The 26,624-nt window shown below is 32.7% G+C and overlaps 2 protein-coding genes across 8 annotated transcripts in view; one reads left to right on the top strand and one right to left on the bottom strand.

Moving 5' to 3' along the window:
* Positions 1–1,694: 1,694 nt before the first annotated feature.
* On the bottom strand, positions 1,695–10,331 carry LOC148614342 (glutathione S-transferase P-like). 2 transcript variants are annotated; one of them, XM_088588431.1, is made up of 8 exons: positions 10,267–10,331; positions 8,183–8,230; positions 7,766–7,872; positions 6,200–6,290; positions 3,481–3,584; positions 3,137–3,193; positions 2,777–2,815; positions 1,695–2,418 (listed from the first exon to the last, which is right to left on the bottom strand). In XM_088588431.1, exons 2-8 carry the CDS (start codon positions 8,211–8,213, stop codon positions 2,230–2,232), a joined length of 618 nt encoding a protein of 205 aa, XP_088444557.1. In that variant the 5' UTR covers positions 8,214–8,230; positions 10,267–10,331; the 3' UTR covers positions 1,695–2,229. The 2 variants fall into 2 exon arrangements, with proteins under 2 accessions (XP_088444557.1, XP_088444558.1); XM_088588432.1 differs by having other exon boundaries at positions 2,094–2,418; positions 10,244–10,268.
* Positions 10,332–16,026: 5,695 nt separating this feature from the next.
* The window catches only part of LOC148614343 (protein mono-ADP-ribosyltransferase PARP4-like), a 65,648-nt gene continuing 55,050 nt past the window's right edge, over positions 16,027–26,624 (top strand). For 5 of the 6 annotated variants that reach the window (XM_088588438.1, XM_088588435.1, XM_088588439.1 and 2 more), the window contains exons 1-6: positions 16,027–16,088; positions 16,326–16,462; positions 17,289–17,450; positions 22,758–22,956; positions 25,120–25,262; positions 26,016–26,150. In XM_088588438.1, coding sequence (XP_088444564.1) covers positions 17,322–17,450; positions 22,758–22,956; positions 25,120–25,262; positions 26,016–26,150 — 606 coding nt within the window. In that variant the 5' untranslated portion in view covers positions 16,027–16,088; positions 16,326–16,462; positions 17,289–17,321. The other variant, XM_088588436.1, reaches the window with a different exon arrangement.

The following is a 26,624-nucleotide window of genomic DNA, read 5'->3' on the forward strand; positions in this document are numbered from 1 at the left end:
AGCATGGGAAATCTCAGTGTTTTCACAAGATAGGGGTATATTTAGAAATCATTATGGAGATTAGGCTTCACATCACAAGAAGCAAAATGCACCTATAAAATGTACAGAAATGTTTTTCCTTTCAGAAACTGTTTAAATTTTTTAAATGAGATGAGAACTTTTTTCACAGCACCATGAGGAACAGGGGTAATTTCTGCATAGGACTATTTTTGCGTACGTTCCAAATGCGCATTGGTTGAATTGGTGGTCTGTAACCTGAATTATAAAGTTATCATACTTACAGAAGCGTAGAATTAATTGCGAATGTTAAAGCGATTTGATATCCTATATATAATTATAAAAAAAGCAGATTAAAGGAATAACAGACAACATACATAAAAAACACAAAACAAACAGCACAAACCTAACTTAGTATTTGGAAACATATCCTTTTATAAGCGTAAGACACTAAACACCGTATCGAGAAAATCGACGTAATGGTCTAAAAATTTTCCAAAGCGCAAGTTTAGTCAAATTATCATACGCTGGTACAGCAGAAACGCTTAAGGACAGTTATAAATGGGGGAAATTAAACAAGTTGTGTTTGAAAGAATTTGTCAAAAAATGTTCTCTTTTGTCAATTTCGAGACTAAGTTCAAGATGTGCCTTATTGGAAGAATATTAGGTACACTTCTTTAAACATTTACAATTCCCAATTTAGCATTCGTGAATCGTTTATCATGTGGTTGCTGAGTGTTTTGCATGCCCTTATTTCTGTAAACTCATTATATTATTTGCTTTTATTCAGCTCTTGTTTTTATATTTTTTCCATAAGTTTTGTATTATTTACATAAAAATGTATTGTTTATTCTTTTTTCATTAATTGTAAGTATCAACAATTTTTATCGTTTGTTTATGGTGTGTTTAAACACTTGATAGGAGTACATACTAGTGTTCCTTTATCGTGCGTGATATGAGCGTATTGCAGGTGTTAAGGTATCGTGCGTGCGAGAAACATAAACGTCTTAAGGAATATGTAACCAGTAAAAAGAAGGGGGTCAAAATCATTGTCATTTATGGAAACTTTAAAGCAAGATAAGACTGATTTGTGATAATCTGTAATGACTGTCCAAAAGCATTTTAGGTGTGTATACAGACAGTCTTGAGTAGTTCCACTTCCAAGTTCTTTTGTCATACCATAAATGACTCATACAGATAACAATCATTTTGCTGATTAATCTGCTAGGAAAAGAAAAAAAATATGCATACAGTTTTCTGGGTGTTATGCTTTATTGTTGTGTTGTTCACCAGATCTGTTTTTTTTTTTGTCCTGTTTATGAACATTCTATTATCCACAACTCATAATATATGTACATTGATGTGTGTAAGGTCAAAATGATGTGCAAGAATTAATTTTTCAAGCACCAATATTCTCTAGATTCCATGTTTCAGTCCAACCAAGAATCTGAAATTCAGCATAAAAAGTAAAATTTCCCCATTAAAAACTGAAATTATACTGCAAAACCTACTACAATGTAGTACACATAGAAAACACAAAAAAAATGGTACACACAATTTAAGAACTTTCACAAAATGCACACAAACTCCACAAAGTGCAGTCAAAGCATTACCAACAAAAATGTGTACACACCCCTCACAAGAAACACAGTTTGCCAGGATCTATTCAGGAGATATACAATATAATAAATTCAATAATGTGTACATAAAATAGTTTATTCCTTGAGTAAATTTTATATAAAAAAAAATACCAACCTATATCTATGTAAGTGTATCCAGTACAATCTTTGTGGTAAATTACAGTAGAGTAATAAATCAGTGATGCATGAAATATCTATAATATAATTAAGGTAACTATACAAATACAAACTTAAATATTTCTCTAGTTGAGACAACCAATGAATTTCAATATTTCATCAAAATTAAATCTTTGGGATGTAATTTCAGACTGTGACACACATTTGTTTCTTACAATGTACAATTCATTCCCAATAATGTTTACATGGTAGTTCAAAATCTGTATAAATTGACAGCTGCAAGTTTGAACTTCTATATTCACTCATAAAATATTTAGAGTAACATCTGTGTTCAGAATACATTCTGTATCTAGGCCATAACCATTCTTATACAATATGAACCCAGGACACTACTGCATTTTAGAGGAAGCAATTTACAGCGAGACAATTTGTTCTGACTAGCCACTAATGCTGCATATGTTTCTACAATCAGTGATCACTGTTTGCCATTCCCATTGACAGGCATATTCTTAAAATTGTCAGTTTGCCTCCTCTTCTGAACCCCTGGTCTAGCTTTCATCCTGTCTAAGTATGCCTTTAGGTTTGGGAAGCTGTCCAAACAACCAGGAGACAGTATGGTTTGGATATCAAGGAAATCATAAAGGTTGTAATCAGCCCAAGATATCTACAAAGACAGTCATTGTCAAAATATAAGTAAATAGAAAACAATTATATTGTACAGCATATCAAATAATGTTTTTTTGCTGCAGATAAAAGGAAAATCACTAAAATATGTAGTACTTGTGAAAATCATTTCCTGTACAATAAAACATGTCATATTTCTTAAAAAACATGTAAATATATTGTCAATCGACTCAAGGAAAATTCCCAAATGTAATATGTTATTATATACCTTGCGTGTATTTCTCAAAATTTTGATTAGCTGCAGAAAACAATAATGGCTGAAATTCAGAGAAGGTTAGAATGAGATCACTTTGATATAATTCTATGTTATAAGTATAACTGTAGTATACTTCTCTTACCTTTTCTCCTAGTATGTATCCACTAGATTTTATTAGTTTCTGTTAAAAGAAATTCCAAAAAATAATAATTTTCAGAATTAGTGTAAAACAAGGATCATAAACCAAGGTCAATTTTTTTGTCATTAGTAACTCCTTAAAATATTTCATGCGATGTTCTGAATCAAATTTCTAATTCGTGTTTGACCATGATTTAGTTTGACTTTACTTTAAAACTTGGTCTCATATTCTAAAAATATTGGTATAAACAAAAGTGATATTGCTTTAAATGAACTACCCTTCAATTTTAACATACTAGGAAGATAAAAAATAGAACATTTCTGTTTCAAAGGAGAAAATGTTTTCCACAGTAATGAAATTTACCTCGAAGGGTTCTAGCTTCTTTGGAAGCTCTTGAATGTATGGTTCTTTACCTGCCTCCTTTGAAAAAAAAATAATAGTCATACAATAAATCAGATTTGCCACTCCTGCAAACATTGATAAAAATATGGCATTAATGGAACATTACATGACACCTCTCCACATAATGGGAAATAAATGGATTGACAAAAGTTCAAAATGGCCTAACTCAAATACTACATTTCGGATATTGCTGAAAATTGAATTATACTTTCATAGTTCTGAACAACTGTTCAAAGTTTCAAAAGAATTCACAGTTCTGTTCTCAAGTTATCATTTGGAAACTGGAGTGGGGTGGACAGACTTACATAATTCTGGTAGATCATACGAGTGTATTGAATTCTCACATCTTCAACACCATCATTGATCATGTCCACCAGTGAAGCTTCCTGATTGTTGCTGCCATATAAATCTGAAAATGTGAATGTAAACCAATGACCATATAGATAATCTTTTTCAAATTCATATTATCCATGCTATTTGACTGCAAAAGGATATTAATTTCAAATATAACAGCAGGGTCTGACATTAAAGGTTGTCCTTGGGCAAGTAAAATTATCATTTGAGAGATAAGATGTTACGTTCAGTTGCCCAATTGACAACTTAATTTATGTATTTTCCAAAATGCAATAATCTAAAGAAAAACTAGTTTTCAATTTGGGCAAGTTGAACTTCCATCAACTTGTACAATAGGACAAGATTAAAAAATGTTAGTCAAACCCTGAACACTCACAATAAGAAATGTTATTTCCTACTCTCTTATACTTGTTTCAAGTAAGAACCACTTTTCATGATCATATTTGTTACTCCATGTTCTTTGTAATTATCTGCTTGTCTAATGATTGTATGTTTTAGCAATATTTTAACTTCGTATCAAAGAAAAAATGACCAATTGTCTCTTTGTCACATAAAGTAGAGACCATTCAAATTAAAATTCAAAATAGAACAAAAATTTTATTCCCACATAGCAACATTTTATCTATTTAAAAGAACCAGCTCGATAGTATTATAAAACAACTTCTCAGAAAAATGTGTGTGGTTAAAATCCAATGACTTTGTACTCTAGCAGAACAATGTTAACATTTCCAAATCTGCCCGAATTCTATTACCCAAGATGATTTGACTAAATCCCTAATTTACTGCTGCATTCTTTTGCAAAGCTCAAAACTTTTTTTTTCAAATTTTCATGATATTATGTATGATTTGAATATTTAGATAATTAATATTTGCCAGCACTATAAAAGACAAAAATGACAAAATAGCAATTGACTTTTTCATCAGGATTAAAAAAAATTCTCTTTTCATTCAGCACATGAACCTTAGTATAGCAAGAAAGACAACTCTGACTCAAAAGTAGAACAGCTTGAAGGTGTAATACCACTATTTCTGGTCTCCATTACATTCTATGTTAAATTCAGCTTTTAATAAGGCTCAAATTTTTTTTTACATCAGTACAAATGGTACTAGAAAGGTATCATTATGATGGTCACCCTTTAACTTAACTCTCATAAAAATATCAACATACCTTATGTGTCTTCTAAGAAAGAACGGTAAAGTGGAAGTAGACAGGTGCAGAAATCACTACTTTCGTTTTGAAATTTAGACATATCAAGGGCCTAGAATTTTTGTTCAGAATTGTTTTACCCTTCAATGAATAAAGAAAATGAAGTTTTTTAGAGTATTGCTGATTCATTCAGCTTTCAGATGACACCAAGTTTGTATACCTCTACTAAACAAGGAGAATGATAGGGTGCAATATTGGGACTACTTCATGTCATTACGAACTACTTTCTTGTATGTGCAGGCGACTGGTTAGTGGTATTACACCTGACTATACAGGTATCAGTCTTATATTGCATATTCCTGAGCGGGTGAACGTCAAAACATGGAGGCTGAAAACTTTAGTGTGCTTTCTTGACTGCCTTTTCCTGTTTTTGTTTTTCCACAAATGGTTACCATTTTTCATCAAAAGTACAGGGTAAATATCAAGCTATGACACAAAAAACTTGTTTTTGAAGAAAAACAGTAAAAGGGTCTATTTTATAAATTCATAATAAAAATGAAAGTAGAAGAAGTCTATTTTTAGTTCGACCTGTTCTGGTGCACCAAAGTTCGTGCCTTTTTTTCTGAAATGGACCTTAAAATTCTTTTGGACATTTCCTTAATGGAAAAACATGGTCAAAAGTTAGATTGAAACTCCCTGTATATTTTTTTAAAAATCATGAAAATTTAAGGTTTACTACAGAAGCCTATGAGGCAAAGAATACAAGACTGAGACCAACAGGAAGTGCCCTCTGATCTTTTTTTTTAACTATAACAGCTTTGGTTGATGCCTCATAAACATTTCTACATATCTTTGTTCAATTTTCTTTCTACATTTAAAATGTAGAGAGAAATCAAACAGTGGATGGATAAATAACAGGACGTAAACATTTATAAAATGATTAAAAATCTACATCAAATAAATCATAATTAATATTATTAATTGGAAGATGACCCATGGTTGATCAATACAAGTGATCCCAATAGGGTTTGTAAGTCTTCAGTTTTCCTTTCCGGGAAATCAAAACGCTGCGTCACAATGCAAAATCTTTTATTGTATGTTTTTCTTATCCTTTTTATCCTGTAGAACAAGACATTTATCATTTTTTATCAGAATTTTTACACAAAAAGATATTTTGCTTTTTATATCTAACTCAAAGCTATGTTAATGACGAATCTCCATGCATTTAAATGGAGGACGAGGACCCATTCTCATGAAACCACGTGACGTCACGTGACGAGACTTACATACCCTATTTTACAGGGTACATGACCTCATATTTCTAAACACTGTACTACTGTGAAAATATTTATGTCTTGGACAATGTTGACCAAAGCTTAGATGACATCAGAGTCAACTTGTACTTTTGTAATGCAACATCACAATGACACAGTTGTGGCAAGTGATCATGTATTTTTAGCTATATGATAAAGGTAGTTTGCCTGTAAAATGTGGCCTAAGATCTTCTTATTCAAAAGAATTACCATATTTTCTGCCAAGGTATCTCAAGATAGCATTGGATTGTACCAATTGGAATCCATCATCATCTGTGTAACTGGGACATTGTCCAAATTGCTAAAAGTATGAAATAATGTCATATTCAAAATAGGTTCAGCAGTTTCAGTCTGACAGACAATACCCATATGTCTATTTTATATTTGTGATGACACAATTGATGTACATGTATGTCACATATATAAACAATAAAAGTGCACTGACTTGACACAAAATTGATATACTGATGGAAGCTGTGCTGAGGATTTTCACCTGTTCAAGTCAAATTAGTTCATCAAAGATTTTATCAAGTCCTTGCACTGTTATCATCATTAAACTGCAACAAAATATTAAACAAAATATGATGTTTTAAGCAAGAAAAACAAAGTTTTTTATTAGAAGCAGACAATTACTGGCAACTTCAAAACATTGTAACATTTGTGACAACACAACAGAAAGTTATATTCAGTCTTAGTGACCATTCATCACTTGAAAATACAGTCAATGCATTTGGTCTGCTCAAATAGAACAGTTGCAGTATAAAAACTGGTATCAAAGTACATGTACTGACAATGTTTTGTTTACTTTTGTATAGAAACTACCAGAGCTTACTAATTAGTATATGGAACTCTATATACAGTTAAATAGCACAATTGTCATGTGTTTTAAATCAATCATTTGTCATAAGATTGTAATGTCTCAATTTCTCCAAATCTTTGTCTCACTTATATGCAAAATGTTTGCCATTAAAATGAGCATGGAACTAAATTATTATTATTTGTCAGCATTTGATACATAAAATTACTCTAAATATAATGACAAGTCTAGTTCTTTATTAGTTTTGAGTTTTGAAATATGTCATTTGGGGCACTGAAGGACTGAATATCAAATTTTGCCCAACTATTATCTGACTTAAGGGCTTGCTGGAAAGATTTTCAAGAGGTCCTTACATGAACCATTCCTTACATACAGCAAATTAAAGCATATAAAGAAATCAGGTTAATTTTTCATTATAAAAATCTAAATTTAAATTGGTACACCACTTCTTAAAATTCAAGTTAGTGTAATTTTAAGATGCAACCCATAATGTAAAAATTTGAACAAAGGATTATACAGGTACATGTATATATATATCATAATCAGTTTATGAATTAATTTTAAAATGGCACTGACAATAGTTGGCTCAATACTGTAATTTTTAAGGGCAACTTTCTAAAATACATAATAGCTTTGAAATACATTTTGTGTAAACCAAGCCTTTCTAATCATGAATATACCTTACTAGTTTTTACTGAAAGACTTTTTTTGTTTAGGCCAGTGTCATATGATATTTTGACCCCACAAAATACTGACCATTGGGTTCATAGCAAAATTTTTACCCCCACAGGATAATTTGTCCTCCTACTGAAAGTTGAATAAAACAAAGGGGTTTAAAATATCATATGACATAGGTATTCACCTTACACAAGTTCAAAGTTCAACTGAATTGAAACTATTATATTAATGGTCTCCAAAAGATTTCAAATTCTGTCAGGCTTCATTATACTAAGTTTTACCATTTTGGGTTTCCAGTTATTTTCCCAGTTCTCTCTTGGCAAAACATTGACCTCTTCAAATGCAATATCATTATCTATCAGCAGAGTTCTGATGGATTCACCACGGCCTACAAATAAAAAAAAATATTAGTATTTATTTGGCAAATACAGCACATATGATAAACCCAAGAGAATCCTTTTAAAAATAAATTAAAATCATGTATTTGAACAAAGTAAAATGTAAGCTAGAAATATTCCAATCAATTCTCTTTAAATCTTTGTGAACAAAAGAAATATTACCATGGATAAAAGGAAGCTATTCAAACTCTTCGCAATAAATCACACTTCAATTATTTGCACATTGGCAGTGCAAATCAGATACAAATATTACAAAAAGTAATGCCATTTAGAAAGTTGTTTAAATGTTTCTGACCTCACCTCTTACAGGAAAGTATGCAAGGGAAGGCATCTTTAACTTCTACTTATCTGAAGAATAAGAACATAGAATAATTAAACATTACATGTAGCTACTTGTGTTATTAATTACTCTTTGATGAAAAACAAATGATTTGAAGCAAGGCTAACCCACAATTTATTGCCACCTTTTAGACTGAATGTTAGAAATTGTAAGCAACTCCTTGTGAAAATTATAGCTATTAACATAATTTGCAAGGTGCGACCTGCATATCTGTAAACCTGAGCAGTGATAAGTGGGAGTTCTCCCACACTTTTTTTTATGTGGGAGACTTTGCTTTACAGACTTCCTCATGCTGAAACTATGAGATTAAAGAAAAAAAACAGTGAATTGTTTATTGTTCTTGCTATGCAGCATTTACATTAAACCACTTTGATAAGTAAAAAATGATTGGTTTGCTTATTGCAAAACACTGCAGTAAAACAGATTTACCTCATGTATATGTAATACTTTACATCCAAAATAATTTCATCCTGAAAGAGAAGCTTCTGTTTTTACCTTTCATAAATACATGTACAAGTATGTATAAAAACAAGAGGCTCCCAGGAACCTGAATTGCCAACCTAGTCAAAGTTTGCTTTCAAGGGCAATAAATTTAACAAGAACTTTCTATCTATTATAGTTTTCAAGATATTGGCTGAAAACTAAGAAAAAAAAAAGAAAAGTCATTTTTCATCTTAATAACAATAACAAGGAGTCGCCTGACAACTTTGATCCCTGAAGACTTTTGATGGCCCTATAATCAGGATCATTTCAGCAATCAAAAGAGTTTGGCTAAATCTAACGGTTTTGGAGATATTTGTGCAAAAATACTGTCTGACCCTATGTTTTATTTTTAGTAACGGCTGCCATGTTTTTCAACAGATAAAAAATCCCCACATCAGTTCTATGCAGGATATCCTAAGGAAAATTCATACTAAGTTTTGTTCCAATTGGTCATGTAGTGTCAGAGGAGAAGAATTTTGAAAAATTGTTAAACACAATGGACAACTTTCGTGCATCATTTATCATGCGATTACACATCATATTGCATTCGTTTAAACGCACGATAGAGGCTTTCATTTAAACCCATGAAAGAAGCTTTGTTTAAACGCATGCTGGGAGTGTTCATTTAAATGCATGATAGGAGCATTTGTTTAAACCCAAGATAGCTTTGTTTAGACGCATGATACGAGCGTTCATTTAAACGCACGATAGAAGCATTCATTTTTTTTTGCACTGTGATTATTTCCTTGATTAAACTGTTATTTTTATATTTTATACTATTATTAATATATATAATTCTATTAATTTTATTTTCTATTTTTTTCTGGCTTCATTATATGTCAATATTATTTTTTGTCGTTCATCTGTAGTGCATTTAAACGCATGAAGTGAGCATTTGTCTATCGTGCAATTAAATGCATGCTAAGTGTGTTCATTTATTGTGCATTTAAATGCACACTGGTAGCGTTCATTTATCATGCATTTAAACGCACGATGGAAGCATTCGTATATCATGTGTTTGATGAGTGTTTCGTGTGGGTTTGGGTATCGTGCGTGCAGGAAACCTAAGCGTCTCATGGAGTGTACCATATATGGAATATCTAGCTCATTTGAATATGTGAGTTACCACCCCTTGAGCTGACCTTGATGATATATTATCCACACGCACAGGCACTTGTTCTAGGTTAAACCAGTATATTTGCAGCTCAGGGAACCAAAAAAATGTTCACTTATGTTAAACATTTTAAATTGATGCACCTATGCCACTTGATAATGATATATTTTATTGCCAACCAAGATCAAACCAAAGGTGTGTAATGGCATCACGAAAAACTCTCCTACACCTAAGCCTGTATATAATTTATAATACACTCCTTGCCCACACAGAAACTGAAAGCTCGAAAGCTTATCAAGTATCCATTAATAGTAAATACTGTCATATATCTTCAGCATTACTGTCATTAATGACGATTTATGCTGTGTCTACAAATCAAACATAAAAAAATCACATTACAGAAGGTAACTTATCAATATAGTACTTTTTGCATCAACGTGTACCTACCAGTGTCAATTTGTTATCGGGAAATATCTACAGGGGATAGTAACGGAAGTATTTGTCATATTAATTCGATGGGGTGCCGAAAGGGTTTTGCCAACTGATCTCAACAGGTTAATTTTATTCGAATATTGAATTTAAACACCGTGGTATGGGGTCGAGAGTGAAACCACTCAATTGACAATATTTTGATACAACAAATACGCAAAGTCTGGATATTTTTGGGGAGACTGACCTTTTTTCAGAGGCCCATAATTAATTACAGGTCTATGCCTTTTCAAACCTGTGACTCTGGTCATTGCTATGGGTGAAGGTGGAGGGGAAGGTTATGATGAGGATGAAGCCCAGAGGGATATTCTTAATTTTTATCCATACGCAGGCTAGGTCAAAGAAACCACCACCACCCTTAAAATACAATATATGCAGTATACCACATTGGTCTATGATAACAACCCCTGATAAAACAAACAAACAAAAACACACTTTGAAAAACACCTTATCTCTCCCCCATACAAAACACAAGATTTAAAATAAACCAGATAATAACTCTTGATGATTTTCAGAGACCACCAACAAATCTATCAGATCCAAAACATATCAAAATATGAAGATATACCAAAACCCTCCCCGAGACATCCTTCCGTTCGACTGAATCCCCTTAATTCGGGGCTATCTATAACCATTTTAACCACCACTTAAACTTCCTGGTCGCAGGATATTAAATAATAAATATTACACTCCCTTAACTTATATTAGTCCTGGGTCTACTTTAATTTGTGTTATAGCTGGTAATGATATTACGCACATAACAGCATCCTCTCGTGTCAAGGTCGCTCCAGATAGAGCGAAGGTGGACTCGAACCCTGACTTTGGAGGATAATATAACAGGGACTGGCCAGTCTCCAAATTAAACAAAGTCTATATAATGTACATAATGATCTAACACCAATACATCAAACAATTTTAACTGCAGATCAATCGGAATGGAAATATTTTGAATCTTTTTATATAGTGCATAAAGAGCTTTCTGAGCTTGGTCCACCAATTTTTTCCGTGCTTGGACAAAATTTTTATTGTAATTAAATAAAAGACCCAAGTAAACGTAGGAGTCTTTTATTTCTATATTTTGATTGAACAATTTAAAAGAAACATGTTGTTGTGATTTCCTTTTAGAGAAGATAACAACCTTTGTTTTTGCTACATTTACACTCAATTTCCAATCAGTACAATATTTTTCAAAGACAGAAAGTGCCTTTTGTAACTCTGGTGCCGACTCCGCAAAAGTAACAGTATCGTCGGCGTATAAAAGAATAAACAACTTTATATACATATTAAGGTTGTCCATAACCTTTTCACTCAACATTTTTAAACCATCCACAGAGTTTTCAGACAAATATTCTTCCAAGTCATTATTCAAATATAATGAAATAAAAGCATGCATGACGAACATACTATCCTGAACAGAATAATCCTTTCGAAATCCATCCTGGGCATCAATAATAATCCCAATCTCATCTGACAATTTATTAAGTCTCGAATTAAGAATAGAGGTAAACACTTTCCCCAGATTTGACGTAAGACAAATTGCACGGTAATTATCTTAATTGCTTGGGTCTCCCTATGTAGCTGTATAGCCATTGCCATTCACCAGATTTTTATCTTTCATCAAAATTTAATATCATATTGAAAAATGCAATTACATGTGCTATTTTATTAATGTGTTAAAGATTGAGTTAGTCAAATTAGGGACTTGATACAACCTATTATTATTAACCATTTGTGTAAAATATAATTATAATTTTCCATTCAATACTGAATATCCAGAATCAATAACTGGACCAATATGGAAGTACAAACCCGATACGGAGAAACGGGCCAAATACGGAGAAACGGGTCCAATACGGAGAAACAGGCCCAATATGGATAAACGTCCAATACGGACAGGCTCAATATAGATATTCTACATTCGGTAGTCAACACAATAATGTAGTAGGCATCTGTTCTAATTTAGGAATACATGTAGTTATATATGTATAAATATTTAGATTTATTAATTTATTACGAAATACATAGCAAGAAATCCTTATTTAGAGTATATGAAAGAGCAGTAATGCATTTCTTATTTTGCACAACTGATTAATAAAGGTGTCATAGAATGTTTTCATGTATGATGTCCTCGGCGTTCCATGCGAGTCAGAGTTTGGAGTTCACCTTTCCCCTGCAAGCGAAGGTACGAGGCCTCAAAACCCTGACTTCGGAGGATGCCCCCACTCAACCCGTCAAACTGTCAAGCGAGAAAAAATATAACGTGATCAGAACGATAATGTATTTCAAGTATTGCAGCTTGATCGTGAATTGAGACTGTTGAGGATCGTGAATAAAAATGAATCGATGGGTCACATGTTATATACAAGTTATACTTCACATAATCATCCGAAACAGCAGTTTTCTCAAAAAAGCATGTGACATCCCTAGCTCCGTGTTCGCACAACAAATCACGTTTGTTTTAAAAAATGCAAACAAAGTATAAGTATCATATTGGTTATCAGCACATTACATTTTTTACCTTGTCAATTCAGAATGAAGTTTTTAAAACCAATTTTCATCAGTTAGACAAAATCATACTTTTATGATCGTGAAGGAGGAGGCGAAAGAAATTGTAGATCGTGATTATGATCGTTAACAAATTTCAAAACAGTTTTTGAATGTTTACTTTCGTACTTTTTAAACAATTGTTTCTGTTTTTTTCCCATAAAATGTTAATCTCAATCAAATACGAATTGTGTCCGACAGGTTCCCATTTACAAATTGCAAGGGGAGCTCCGTAATCTGCAATTCCTAACTTAATTTCTATATACGACTCCATGACTTGAACAACAATGGTAGTTGATTTTTTTTCAAATTTCCGACCGATGGCCATCTCGAGCTCGGAATAGCGACATTTAAAAAAACTTTAATATGGCCGATCAAAAGCAATTTTGCTGGCCCATATTTAAACCGAATGTAAAATACGAATTTTCCTAATTAGTTAGATAGATGTTTATTTTAAAAAGCAGCCATGATATCATACACAAATACAAATAGCCATACAGACAATAATACAGATATATTATACGCAGCAGTATTTAAAGGCTTATAAAGCATTGGCTAATTATACATACATGATGAACATGCTCAAGAAGATATATACACATATGAATTAATATACTATAAAATCTGTGGCTATTTTCGGTGAGGAAACGTTGTCTTTAAACGACATGGTACATTATCTAGGACGAGGAAGATTATGGTCTGTATAACAATATGTGTGCTACGGGGTGGGGTGCGGACCCTTGATATCAGGATAGTAAAATGTAACATGGCGTAAATATAAAAAAAATAAGAAGAATTTTAACAATTTTAAATCCTGTGTTAAAGAATGTTTAGCAGAAAGCCTTCGTGGTCGGCATCAGGTGCTTACCTATATCATTAAAACATAGCAGACCATTGATGTATGTTGGTCTGAAATTATTTTGAATAAAATTTCTGTACGTCAAAACTACATAATGTATTTAGTTCACACGAAGGAACCCCATTGGAAGCAAGCTTTTGAGTTTATGGGTTATTTCTGATCGACTATCTTGACCATTTCTAATTATTTTCAACACTCTTAAGATGTACGAACATCGAATGATTTCTATTTTGCGCTTATATATACATTCATCCTCCCAAGTCAGGATTTTGAGTCCACCCTCGCTCCCTCAAACCCCTGACATCACTCATTCATATTTAGCGGGTATCGACCAGCGCCATCTAGTGAGTTACCTAAATTTAACCCGGATCCAAAATCCAATCAAATCACTCATTATAGAAACTCTTCGATATAACTTACAAAATGGCTACATACAAATAACGTCATTTTTTCCCCTAAAGACACTAAACAGAATCTCCAGTTGTCATTTTTGGTCATATTGAATCATTTGTGACATCTTACAACTATCAGTTACTCGTAGCATTGTTTACCTTTCCACAGACATTTTATGTCAAATCAATTTTCATTGGTGCCTCGTACAAGGAGAAGCAACCAATCGGAATTGGCTGGACGATACCCGCTAAATATGATGTCAGGGGTTTGAGGGAGCGAGGTTGGACTCAAAACCCTTACTTGGGAGGATGCTCTCCCGTTGAGGGAGTGAAGGTGGACTTTTGTGAGCCTTTGGTAAAGGTACAATCACCCACAGCGTACGCGATTCAGCTTCTGAATCTGTTTTGATTTTGAACTTTGTGAGTTTTATGCTCGTTAAGTTTTGTGAGTTTTGTGCTCATATAGTTTTATGAGTTTTGCTTAGGAAGGATATCTGTTATCCGAAATATTCAATTCAAATTTTACTATCTTCTGGTGACGTTAAACATATTTAGATGTTTATTTTATTTATTGTTATGTTTCGCATCGTTTTTAACGATCCATCACCCCGTAAGAGTGATTGTTGACTATTATTTAGACGATTAATTATATATATATATAATATTGTATAATATTGATTTGTTGTGACATGCATCATTAATTTGATCCTCTACCCTACATAATAACACCTAGATGAACTGTCCCGTACTACCATACATCGTGTACTAAGTTACAGCCCTAGATTAATCCTACGAGGAGGAATGACCCGGCCAGCGAAAGCTATATTTTTATATAGCCTAGCTGGCCGAGTGGTCTAGGGCGCTAGACTTAGTGCAGACGGAGTTGCCATAGATGTCACAGCGGTACGAGTTCGAGTCCCACGGAGGGAACGACCAAAAATTTGCGCAAATTTGACAGTTCTAACATCGTTGGGAATTTTTCAGGCCCTTCTACAAGTTTACGCTATCTTCCCTGTATCAATTTGATCCGATGGAGCAGTGTAGCGAATAGAGTCGTCACATTCTGAGACGCTGTATATATATACATATATATATATATATATTATATATTTGTATAATAAAAAAGATCTGAAATTATACTGTTTATTTTGAAAAACTGACTGAAAATGGATGAATACTGTCGAGTTAAGGAGGTAGTCCTAAGGTAACTCTTAAAAATCATTCGAACGTTTGTATTCAGCATTTAACATCAATGTCAGGTAAACATCAAAGTAAATTAAATTGATTTCATTGTGTCAATTGAAAGCTTGATAGGCTTTGGTGAAATTGAATATATGATACAAACATATCACTGACTTCGTGAGTTATGTCCCTTACCCTGGTCTACCTCCTCAATTTCAAATAAAACTGATAACGTTACAATTTTACACTATTTCTTGGACAACCAAATTCGTGACACTTTTATTTTTTTTTCAGAACTTCACTCTTTGACATTTATGTAAACGATAGTGAAAAACCCGATCGAACTAAAAAGTTTGATATCAACTTTTTTTCTTTTTAGTAGTAAAATGATCATCAAAATCAGTTGAGAAATATTCTATTGACAATTTGTTTTTAAAAAGTTTGATTTTACAAAGAAAGTAATGCATGAGAAATTTACAAGTGACCAGAGACCTATAATTGAATTAATTACAGGTCTATGAAGTGACCGAATACATTTGGCACGGCAAAGAGCTGCAGTTAGCTGTATTTCGCAATTTTAGGGGCACGTTCACGTTTCCCTAAATCAGCTGTGAGAGGTCTCAGTGCATAGTAGAATGTTCACCTTTACCTCTATAATATTGATTTTATCATATTTGTTTGAATCTTTCGCGCCAAAAATGTTTGGCTCACATGATTTAAGTCACTTCTATTTAAAGAACAGGAAGTCACTTCATTTTCCCAAATTAAATAAAAATAAACATTGCAAACTAACAGGCTGACAGGTAAACATATCTAGATGAAAGCATTGAGTTGCATTTGATAAATATTTACATGAAATCATTTTAACTGCGATGATAGACGATGATAAATTTTACGCAGCATAAAAAGCTACAATTTACATTTGAGGTTAGATTCTCGAAACCGCATTTACATGTACTTTGTACTTGAGTATATTTGTAGAGGATGGAAACCCGGAAATCACGGAAAACATACCAAATGTAACTATTTTAACTTTGCAGACTTTAACAGATACTGAAAGTGCACACATCAAGTCCTGGGGGTGTGAAGTGCTGAAGGCTCAAATTGCTGATTATCCAGAATCATACACACTTGTCTATGCCAGAAGTGATCATCTAAAGCAGCAGGACTCAGCTGGGTATTTTAGTTATCAATTGTTATGATTCTGATGTACCTTCATGTATCTTTTTTAATTAATGGCCGATTTGCTATTTGGGCAATATTCTATTGTATTAGTGATTTGGAAAGGTAGAAGAGCCATAGTCCATATATCTATTCGCTACACTGCTCCATCGGATCAAATTGATACAAGGAAGATAACGTAAATTTGTAGAAGGGTCTGAAAAAATTCCCAACGATGTTAGAACTGTCAAATTTGCAAAGCAAATTTTTGGTCGTTCCCTCCGTGGGACTTGAACTCGTACTGCTGTGACATCTATTGCAACACCGCCTGCACTAAGTCCAGTGCCCTAGACCACTCGGCCAGCTATATAGCCTAGCTGGTCGAGTAGTCTAGCCTAGCTGGCCGAGTGGTCTAGGGCGCTGGACTTAGTGCAGGCGGTGTTGCCATAGATGTCACAGCAGTATGAGTTTGAGTCCCGCTGAGGGAACGACCAAAAATTTGCTTCACAAATTTGACAGTTTTAACATCGTTCGGAATTTTTCAGACCCTTCTATAATTTGACAGTTCTAACATCGTAGTTAGTAAAATATGACAAATTATTTTTATTCAACTTACATGTTACTTTGTTTCTTCATTTTATCATATTAGTCTCAAACTCCGCCTCCTCCCTTATGCAAAACTAAGTGTTTCAGGCCACTTTGAGGCTTTCCAGACAACGTGGACAACTATAAATAAGTTAATGCATACGACAAGTCCAATATAGTTATTGCTTCCCCCTAGGGAAGTACTTTAACATACAATGCATTTAATTCTAATCCTGAAAAGAAATTTTTTTGTTCAGATTTTCAGGTTATAACTTCGGTCAGGTCAAACAATGTTCTGTTTCAAAGATTGCCAGATTGTTCTTGATCTGACTACCAGTATTAATTTTAAAAAGAAAACAGAAATTAGGAAGAAGATAACAGAAAATGGTGGAGTTATATCATATATTGTTACGAAAAAGGTAATTAAAATTTTGGTAGCATGTACAAATGTATCTTTCAGCAAGGATTTATATATAACAAGGATTGGAATCTTGTGAATTTTACATAGTATGATAATAAATGTGTTGTGCGGGGCGATATACAGCAAAATTACCCATGATGCGTTTTGTTGATGCTGAGCATGCCCTGTTAATGGCGGACGATTTCCATGGCTTCAACATTTCATCACGATAAATGTAGGTATTCTGACCCATATGGTATGAAAAACAGATTAAGGTATCCCACCCTAAGTTGCCTCCAGATTTTTTCAATTTTTTGCTTTGGTCTCACTAACCACTTCTAACATTTCCATTACTTTACATGTTAAAAAAGTAATTTTCAAAGTCTCACTGTGAATTCCCAGGACAAATGACATCTTAAAGTTGCATATTGTTGCGAGGCTTGGAAAATATGGCTTCCAAAATCATTATGCTAATGGTACGATGATAGTAGAAATTCTTCACAAAATTTACTTGAATAAATAATACTGAAAATCCACATTTTTACCTGTTCTGCTAACTGACAGCATGGAGGCAAATTACTCACACATGTAAACAATATTCATGCACTTTTGTAGTTAATTACATATATGATTTTAAAGTACACATTCTCAGCTTCATTTTGACTACTTTTAATCATAATACACACAAATAATGCACTTACAATGCATATGTCTAGGTTCAGTGTGTTTTTGTTACTACATAGGGGGGGTGGCCATTTGACCCGGAAGTGGTTAGTGAGACCTTAAAAACATTTTATGAGTTTTTATGTTTTTCTTTTTTTACATTTTATGAAAGCTTATGGTATTGTGAGTCTAATAAGACCAAAACTATCATAATCAGACATAGGACTACAAAGAAATGGTCATTTTTATATCATGCCCCTCGGTGATATTTTCCCTAAATTACTAAAAAATTACAATTTTAACTAACTTGTCACACCAAAGTGATACCTATGATAATTCAAGAAGTTGTAATAGCAAATATCATTTATCATTATGAAAAAAGAACAGATTTCAACAATTTATATCATACCTATTTTATTACTGTGTGATTCTAAGTGTGTGCTGTGTGACTATTTCAGTACTTTGAATATCCCAAGAAGTGATGTTGTGTATTTCATGGATGACGTCAAGTTTTGAGTCACTGTTACTGATAAAAATCTTATTGCTATGTTGTTTTTTAAAATACCTTGCACAATGCACCTCTTAAAATATAGCCAGATTACCAATATCACTATACTGATTTTATGGGAAAATGGAAATAATGACCAGGAGAGGCAATTTTCCTCAAATTATGCATTTCTCTGAAATATGCCATAATTTAATTTATGGTCTCACTAACCACTTCTAAAGTTTCCATTACTTTACATGTTAAAAAAGTAATTTTCAAAGTCTCACTGTGAATTCGAAGGACAAATGACTTCTTAAAGTTGCATACCGTTGCGAGGCTTGGAAAATATGGCTTCCAAAATCATTATGCAAATGGTACGATGATAGTAGAAATTCTTCACAAAATTTACTTGAATAAATAATACTGAAAATCCACATTTTTACCTGTTCTGCTAACTGACAGCATGGAGGCAAATTACTCACACATGTAAACAATATTCATGCACTTTTGTAGTTAATTACATATATGATTTTAAAGTACACATTCTCAGCTTCATTTTGACTACTTTTAATCATAATACACACAAATAATGCACTTACAATGCATATGTCTAGGTTCAGTGTGTTTTTGTTACTACATAGGGGGGGTGGCCATTTGACCCGGAAGTGGTTAGTGAGACCTTAAAAACATTTTATGAGTTTTTATGTTTTTCTTTTTTTACATTTTATGAAAGCTTATGGTATTGTGAGTCTAATAAGACCAAAACTATCATAATCAGACATAGGACTACAAAGAAATGGTCATTTTTATATCATGCCCCTCGGTGATATTTTCCCTAAATTACTAAAAAATTACAATTTTAACTAACTTGTCACACCAAAGTGATACCTATGATAATTCAAGAAGTTGTAATAGCAAATATCATTTATCATTATGAAAAAAGAACAGATTTCAACAATTTATATCATACCTATTTTATTACTGTGTGATTCTAAGTGTGTGCTGTGTGACTATTTCAGTACTTTGAATATCCCAAGAAGTGATGTTGTGTATTTCATGGATGACGTCAAGTTTTGAGTCACTGTTACTGATAAAAATCTTATTGCTATGTTGTTTTTTAAAATACCTTGCACAATGCACCTCTTAAAATATAGCCAGATTACCAATATCACTATACTGATTTTATGGGAAAATGGAAATAATGACCAGGAGAGGCAATTTTCCTCAAATTATGCATTTCTCTGAAATATGCCATAATTTAATTTATGGTCTCACTAACCACTTCTAAAGTTTCCATTACTTTACATGTTAAAAAAGTAATTTTCAAAGTCTCACTGTGAATTCGAAGGACAAATGACTTCTTAAAGTTGCATACCGTTGCGAGGCTTGGAAAATATGGCTTCCAAAATCATTATGCAAATGGTACGATGATAGTAGAAATTCTTCACAAAATTTACTTGAATAAATAATACTGAAAATCCACATTTTTACCTGTTCTGCTAATTGACAGCATGGAGGCAAATTACTCACACATGTAAACAATATTCATGCACTTTTGTAGTTAATTACATATATGATTTTAAAGTACACATTCTCAGCTTCATTTTGACTACTTTTAATCATAATACACACAAATAATGCACTTACAATGCATATGTCTAGGTTCAGTGTGTTTTTGTTACTACATAGGGGGGGTGGCCATTTGACCCGGAAGTGGTTAGTGAGACCTTAAAAACATTTTATGAGTTTTTATGTTTTTCTTTTTTTACATTTTATGAAAGCTTGTGGTATTGTGAGTCTAATAAGACCAAAACTATCATAATCAGACATAGGACTACAAAGAAATGGTCATTTTTATATCATGCCCCTCGGTGATATTTTCCCTAAATTACTAAAAACTTACAATTTTAACTAACTTGTCACACCAAAGTGATACCTATGATAATTCAAGAAGTTGTAATAGCAAATATCATTTATCATTATGAAAAAAGAACAGATTTCAACAATTTATATCATACCTGTTTTATTACTGTGTGATTCTAAGTGTGTGCTGTGTGACTATTTCAGTACTTTGAATATCCCAAGAAGTGATGTTGTGTATTTCATGGATGACGTCAAGCTTTGAGTCACTGTTACTGATAAAAATCTTGTTGCTATGTTGTTTTTTAAAATACCTTGCACAATGCACCTCTTAAAATATAGCCAGATTACCAATATCACTATACTGATTTTATGGGAAAATGGAAATAATGACCAGGAGAGGCAATTTTCCTCAAATTATGCATTTCTCTGAAATATGCCATAATTTAATTTATGGTCTCACTAACCACTTCTAAAGTTTCCATTACTTTACATGTTAAAAAAGTAATTTTCAAAGTCTCACTGTGAATTCGAAGGACAAATGACTTCTTAAAGTTGCATACCGTTGCGAGGCTTGGAAAATATGGCTTCCAAAATCATTATGCTAATGGTACGATGATAGTAGAAATTCTTCACAAAATTTACTTGAATAAATAATACTGAAAATCCACATTTTTACCTGTTCTGCTAACTGACAGCATGGAGGCAAATTATTCACACATGTAAACAATATTCATACTTTTGTAGTTAATTACATATATGATTTTAAAGTACACATTCTCAGCTTCATTTTACTACTTTTAATCATAATACACACAAATAATGTACTTACAATGCATATGTCTAGGTTCAGTGTGTTTTTGTTACTACATAGGGGGGTGGCCATTTGACCCGGAAGTGGTTGGTGAGACCTTTGATCAATACCTCGATATTCGAGACCTTAATCCCTTATCAGATTTTCAACGTGGTCCCACCTTGGAAGGAAGTACACGCTCCTCATTAAAAATTCTAACTCCTTTTTCTAAACCCGATCAGTTGTCATAAAATTTAATAAAAATTGATCAGAAATAGTATGAGGGTATATACAAGGAGTTTTATAGTTGTAGCTTTCCCTGCATTTGTGATATCAACGTTTATACAAGCCTTTGTTTTGATACCTGACTTCATAGCCACGCCTTCGAGGACGGTTATCCTCCTCATTTAAAATTTAAACTCCTTCTTCAAAACCTGATCTGTCATCATGAAATTGATTTCAAATTGATCAGAAATGGTCTGAGGGTATATATAAGTAATTTTGTAGCTGTAGCCTTCCATTCTTGTGTATATTAACATTTTTATTTGACCAACAGTTGATGTAAAAAGAAACGGCAGCCGGGGCAATGCCTTCGAGAAAGACATTTACTCCTATATTAAAGTTCTAACTCCTCCTTCAAAACCCAATCGATCATCATAAAATTTGTTTTAAATTGACAACAATGGTCTGATGGTGTGTATTTAAGGATATTATAGCTGTAGCTTTCCCTGCTTTTGTGATATCATTGTTTTAAATGACTTAATTTTAACTGTATAGGTGGCAAGTAGCTGTGGCTAGTATACTGAAATCTCGCCATGTGAGATATTGCAATAATTTACGAGATGTGAATCCTTCTATATTTAAGTCCTTTCTTTCAGATGTAAAATAAATATGTGGTCAAATTGCAAAACTGATAAAATTATTCTTCAAGCATCTGGGCCTAATTAAGACATTAATGACAAGGAGAAGTTTTAGTAAATTCTGTTTGAAAAAAAAATATTTGTCTAAGTAATTTACATTTGTATTACAATATCTCCTTGTCAAAGAGAAATGGTGAAGGGAGCACAAACAATGAGAAGTTTTTTGCTCAGTCCTCCCTCTAGATGATAGGCCCTGAACATAAACAAATGAAAACTGACTGTCATGTTTATAAAAGTGTTGCAAAAGGTGAATATGGTGAAACATTTAGTCATTAAAATGTTATAGATATTATAGTTAAATCTTGTGTATTTTTTTTCCATTTCTTATTTAAGGGGTGTGGCTTTGGCACAAATACAATAATACAGAAGTGACATAATTAAGCTATAATATATTGTTATAAAAAATAAACACCAAATATCTCATTGTAGGCACAAATATAAAAAAAAACAGAAAGTAGTACCTACATAATGTACCAATATGATTAGTCTATATCAGTATATGTGTTACATATATACATAAGCATGAATTGTATGTATATTTTAAAGTTCATCGATACATAACATGTTTTAAGATTGAATTCAATGTCACATTTTTACTTTCAGAGCACGCATGTGGTATGCAATGATGCAGAGAAAGCTGACATCAGCTATAAATGTAAAATGGCAGCCAAGTATGGTCTGCCAGTGGTGTCACTAGATTTTATCCATGATTGTGCTGAACAGGGGAGATTACTCAATACCGATGCCTACATATTGGTTGGCAAAACTAAATCCCAGGAATTTAGCTCGGGGAAAATTGCAGGTCAGTGTCTTTAGAATTATCTTAATCAGGGTTTTTTTCCACGATTTTGAAAGCTTTAGTCATTTTCATGTAAGGAAATGAGGACCATTTTAATGTTTGCTTTTTTTTTAAACAGTATTTGCATCATCTGACATAAGATATTTCAGTATCATCTGTTATTAACAGCACTGTGTAAAGACATTAAATAAAACTTTGCACATGAATAAAGCATATTTTTCACTGTTCTGTATAAATCTTTTCCAGACAATCCTAATAGCAAATATACCTGAGTTTTAATTGTAAAAAAAAATCTCTCCAGCCTTTAAGAATCATCAAAAATAGAAATCCTTTAACACTCTAAAACCTAATCAGGGACTACATATGCTATATATCCCTGGCATAATTTTAAATTCTTTAATTTAATAATGATAAAGCGATGTTTTCTGCATGGCCACCCTTTGTAGAAAGACAAAAATACATCTAGCACAGTGTAGGTATAGATATGAACTGCCTTAACATGCACCAGTTATACATTCATTGGACAGATATAAATATTCTCAAATAGGTGTATCCCCTGTGTTGCCTCATGAAATTCAGAATCTATTTTTAGCACAATTTCTACTGTGATTTTAGGACTCAAGCCAAGTTAATCACAAATTTAAGTCATCATTTCACAGTTATATTTATATAGTTTTGGTCTCTGGGGAGTTCATTGATAGCATAAACAATATTTTCAAGATTGTTAATATTGCCGAAATGCAACAAGAAAATAGAGTGACACCTGTGTATTGACCAAATTACCCACATTGATAAATAACTTTTTATGTCATTTTGATGCAAAGTTAACAAGTAAAGTAATTTCCCCCGCAGAAATTTTGTACCGGCATTTGAACTTATTGGCTTTTACCGTGTGCATTAAAGTAACTCTTAAGTGGTCAAGTGTGTGATTAGTGTAATTGGCGAATTAGGTGATTGTTTACACAAAATTTTGACACCTGTTGGGAGTTAGGGGTAATAAAATTGTCACTTTCCCCACTTGATACAGTTCGTAAAGTATTTTGTACTTTCAAAGACTTCAGGTGACGAAATTAGACCAGATTATTTTTTGTCAATGACGAAAATGACGAGCGCTAGAAAAATCACTGCTAAATTATTGAGTAATTGTTCAAATGTGTGTAAAAGTATAAACGACCAGATCATGGTTTCATGAAATAAGCTTTCAGTCAGAATAATAAGGCTACTGCATAGAAATTAGAAATTTTGAAGGACAACATTATGCTAAATGTATTGTGACACTCTTAAAAAACAAAGGGACCAAATTGTGATGATGTCATGGCATTGAATAGGTCAATGTAGGTCAATGACCTTTCAGTTCAATCATAAATGGGTCAACTAGAAAATAATGTGAATAATATGACACATTTAGAAAAATTATGTGGATTTCGTTTAGAATTATATTAGTTTTGAACAGAATATCGCAATCACACCATATTTCAAAGTATCTACATATACAGATATTGCTGATGCCCAATCTCTATACATACTGAATATTACATGTCACATTCTTTGGCACATGCGGTATCCACCTAAGACTGCTATATCTTCTCAATGGCCAAGGGCCCTCAGGGTGAAATAGGTCGAGGGTTGAAACGACATGTGATACAGATTTTGACACGTCTTGTTCATTATATCGTTTTTAAAATTTTTTAAAAATTTTTTATGAGCAATTCGGCGGGTGTTTTTAGAAAACCCAGGACGCTTACCCTACCGGTGCACCTGGTCCATGCTCCCAGTTTTTAGTGGAGTCCGAGTTGCTCATTCACTTTTGTTACTTTGTATGTATGATTTTAGTTACTTTATATTCTTTGTTGTGTATGTCTGTTTTCCATGTCTGGTCTTTGTCCCTGGATTAAATTCTTTTGATTACCGCTATAACCTTGGTTCCCTTGATTACTCTATCGTATATTTTAACTATACATTTTTACTTTAAATATGGTCCATGATGGGTTGTGATATAGGGTATGTGATATACATTGTAGGTTAGGGATCTGATATATGGTAAACAATATAGGGTTTGTACAAACACTTGTAATGGATATACAAAAAAGGAATATTTTAATCTGAATATATGATATATGTGGATTTAGTAATGATAGGCTAAGGAGTCCATCATTTTGATTACAGCTACAAAGTACCAGTTGAAAGAAACAAAAAAGAAGAAAATGAAGATTGACCCCAAAAGTGTCAAAGTTTGGAAACTTGGTGATAAAAATGCTCCAGAATACAATGAAGAAAAGTATGAAGTTGCTAAATACTCAATATTACAGGTAATGACCAATTGTTAATGTAGGTGTATTTAATACATGTGAAATTCTTTAAACTTTTTATTTATTGATTACCTCACATGTTTATCAGTAATCTGTACTTTTTCCTTTGATCTTGTGGACAGACATTTGTTCTATCTCTGGTACATGACAAGATATTCAAATAATATTCGTAAAAAATATTGGTAGTAATTTTGCAATGAAGATGATGGCGTGCATCAACAGTGTGTATTTATACTATTGTGTGACGAAGTAGTGTAAAAACTACATGTACATTAAAACTACTAAAATGCCATAATTGGATTAATGATAAACAGAATAATAGTTAGATTTGATGTTGATACTGATAGTATTATATACAATATCTTAACCTAATGCTCACTAATTACGATATTTCACATGATATTGTCAGAAAATCAAAAGTAATATATGCACAACTCCATCTGAACTATTTTATATGAAGACTGGATATGATTCAGAGATATACAAGAAGCAAGATACATATAGCTTTTTTGTGCTTGCTAAGAGAAGATAACCTCAGAATGGTTTTACATGTTTTGGGTCAGAGCTTTAATGACCATGATAACAGTTGGAAATTTACTGCATTCCTTATAGTTTTAAAGGTTTTTTTTTAAGGGTGAATGTTGTTTGGATATTCACTTTCTTAGTTTAATCTTTGTCCATTGGCTTTTAACTTTCTGCTTTGGTTTTAACCACATTATCCCTTGATCTCACATGGAATTTGTTTTGTTTCAGAAATATGATAAGCTGCAAGAGACGACATTGTTTTACAATCTGGAGGTACATGTTTCTGAACCAGTAGACACAAACAGATCAAATTTCTGTAGATACAGGGTTTGTTGCCATCAGGGATGTTCTTCAGAAGTGGAGGTATAGATATTCTGTTTCATCTACACATAGTTTATGGCATTAGAATTTGGAGACAAATTTTAAAGATAATATCTCTGTTCATAGGCCCTGAAAGAAAAGCAAACACCCTCATTGTTTATCCCCTCTTTATACATCTGCTCTGTCAGTAAGTTGTACTAAGTAATCCTGATGTCTGTTCATCTGTTAGACTTTTGGTTCTCAGATAATAATTATGAAACTGTTCAACAACAAAAAATAGGACAATGCTTTAGACAGTAAAATACATTACAAGTGTGGTTTTGGTGTTCATTGCTTACTCGGTTATCATTCATGAGTTATGGCCCTTCATGAGCAAGGGCCTATGTGTGGTAACATATTAAATTTCTCCAGTTGTTCTGGCTTTGCAAAATGTACAATGCACTGCTATTCATTTTTTAAAGGCAAAGAAATACATTGTATTAAATTATTCCTTTATTCCCTATTGATTATCTAACA

This window comes from Perna viridis, chromosome 6 (genome assembly GCF_037379345.1).
Source record: "Perna viridis isolate PV_CMFRI_1.1 ecotype Kerala chromosome 6, ASM3737934v1, whole genome shotgun sequence".
In the NCBI taxonomy this organism is placed as follows: domain Eukaryota; kingdom Metazoa; phylum Mollusca; class Bivalvia; order Mytilida; family Mytilidae; genus Perna; species Perna viridis.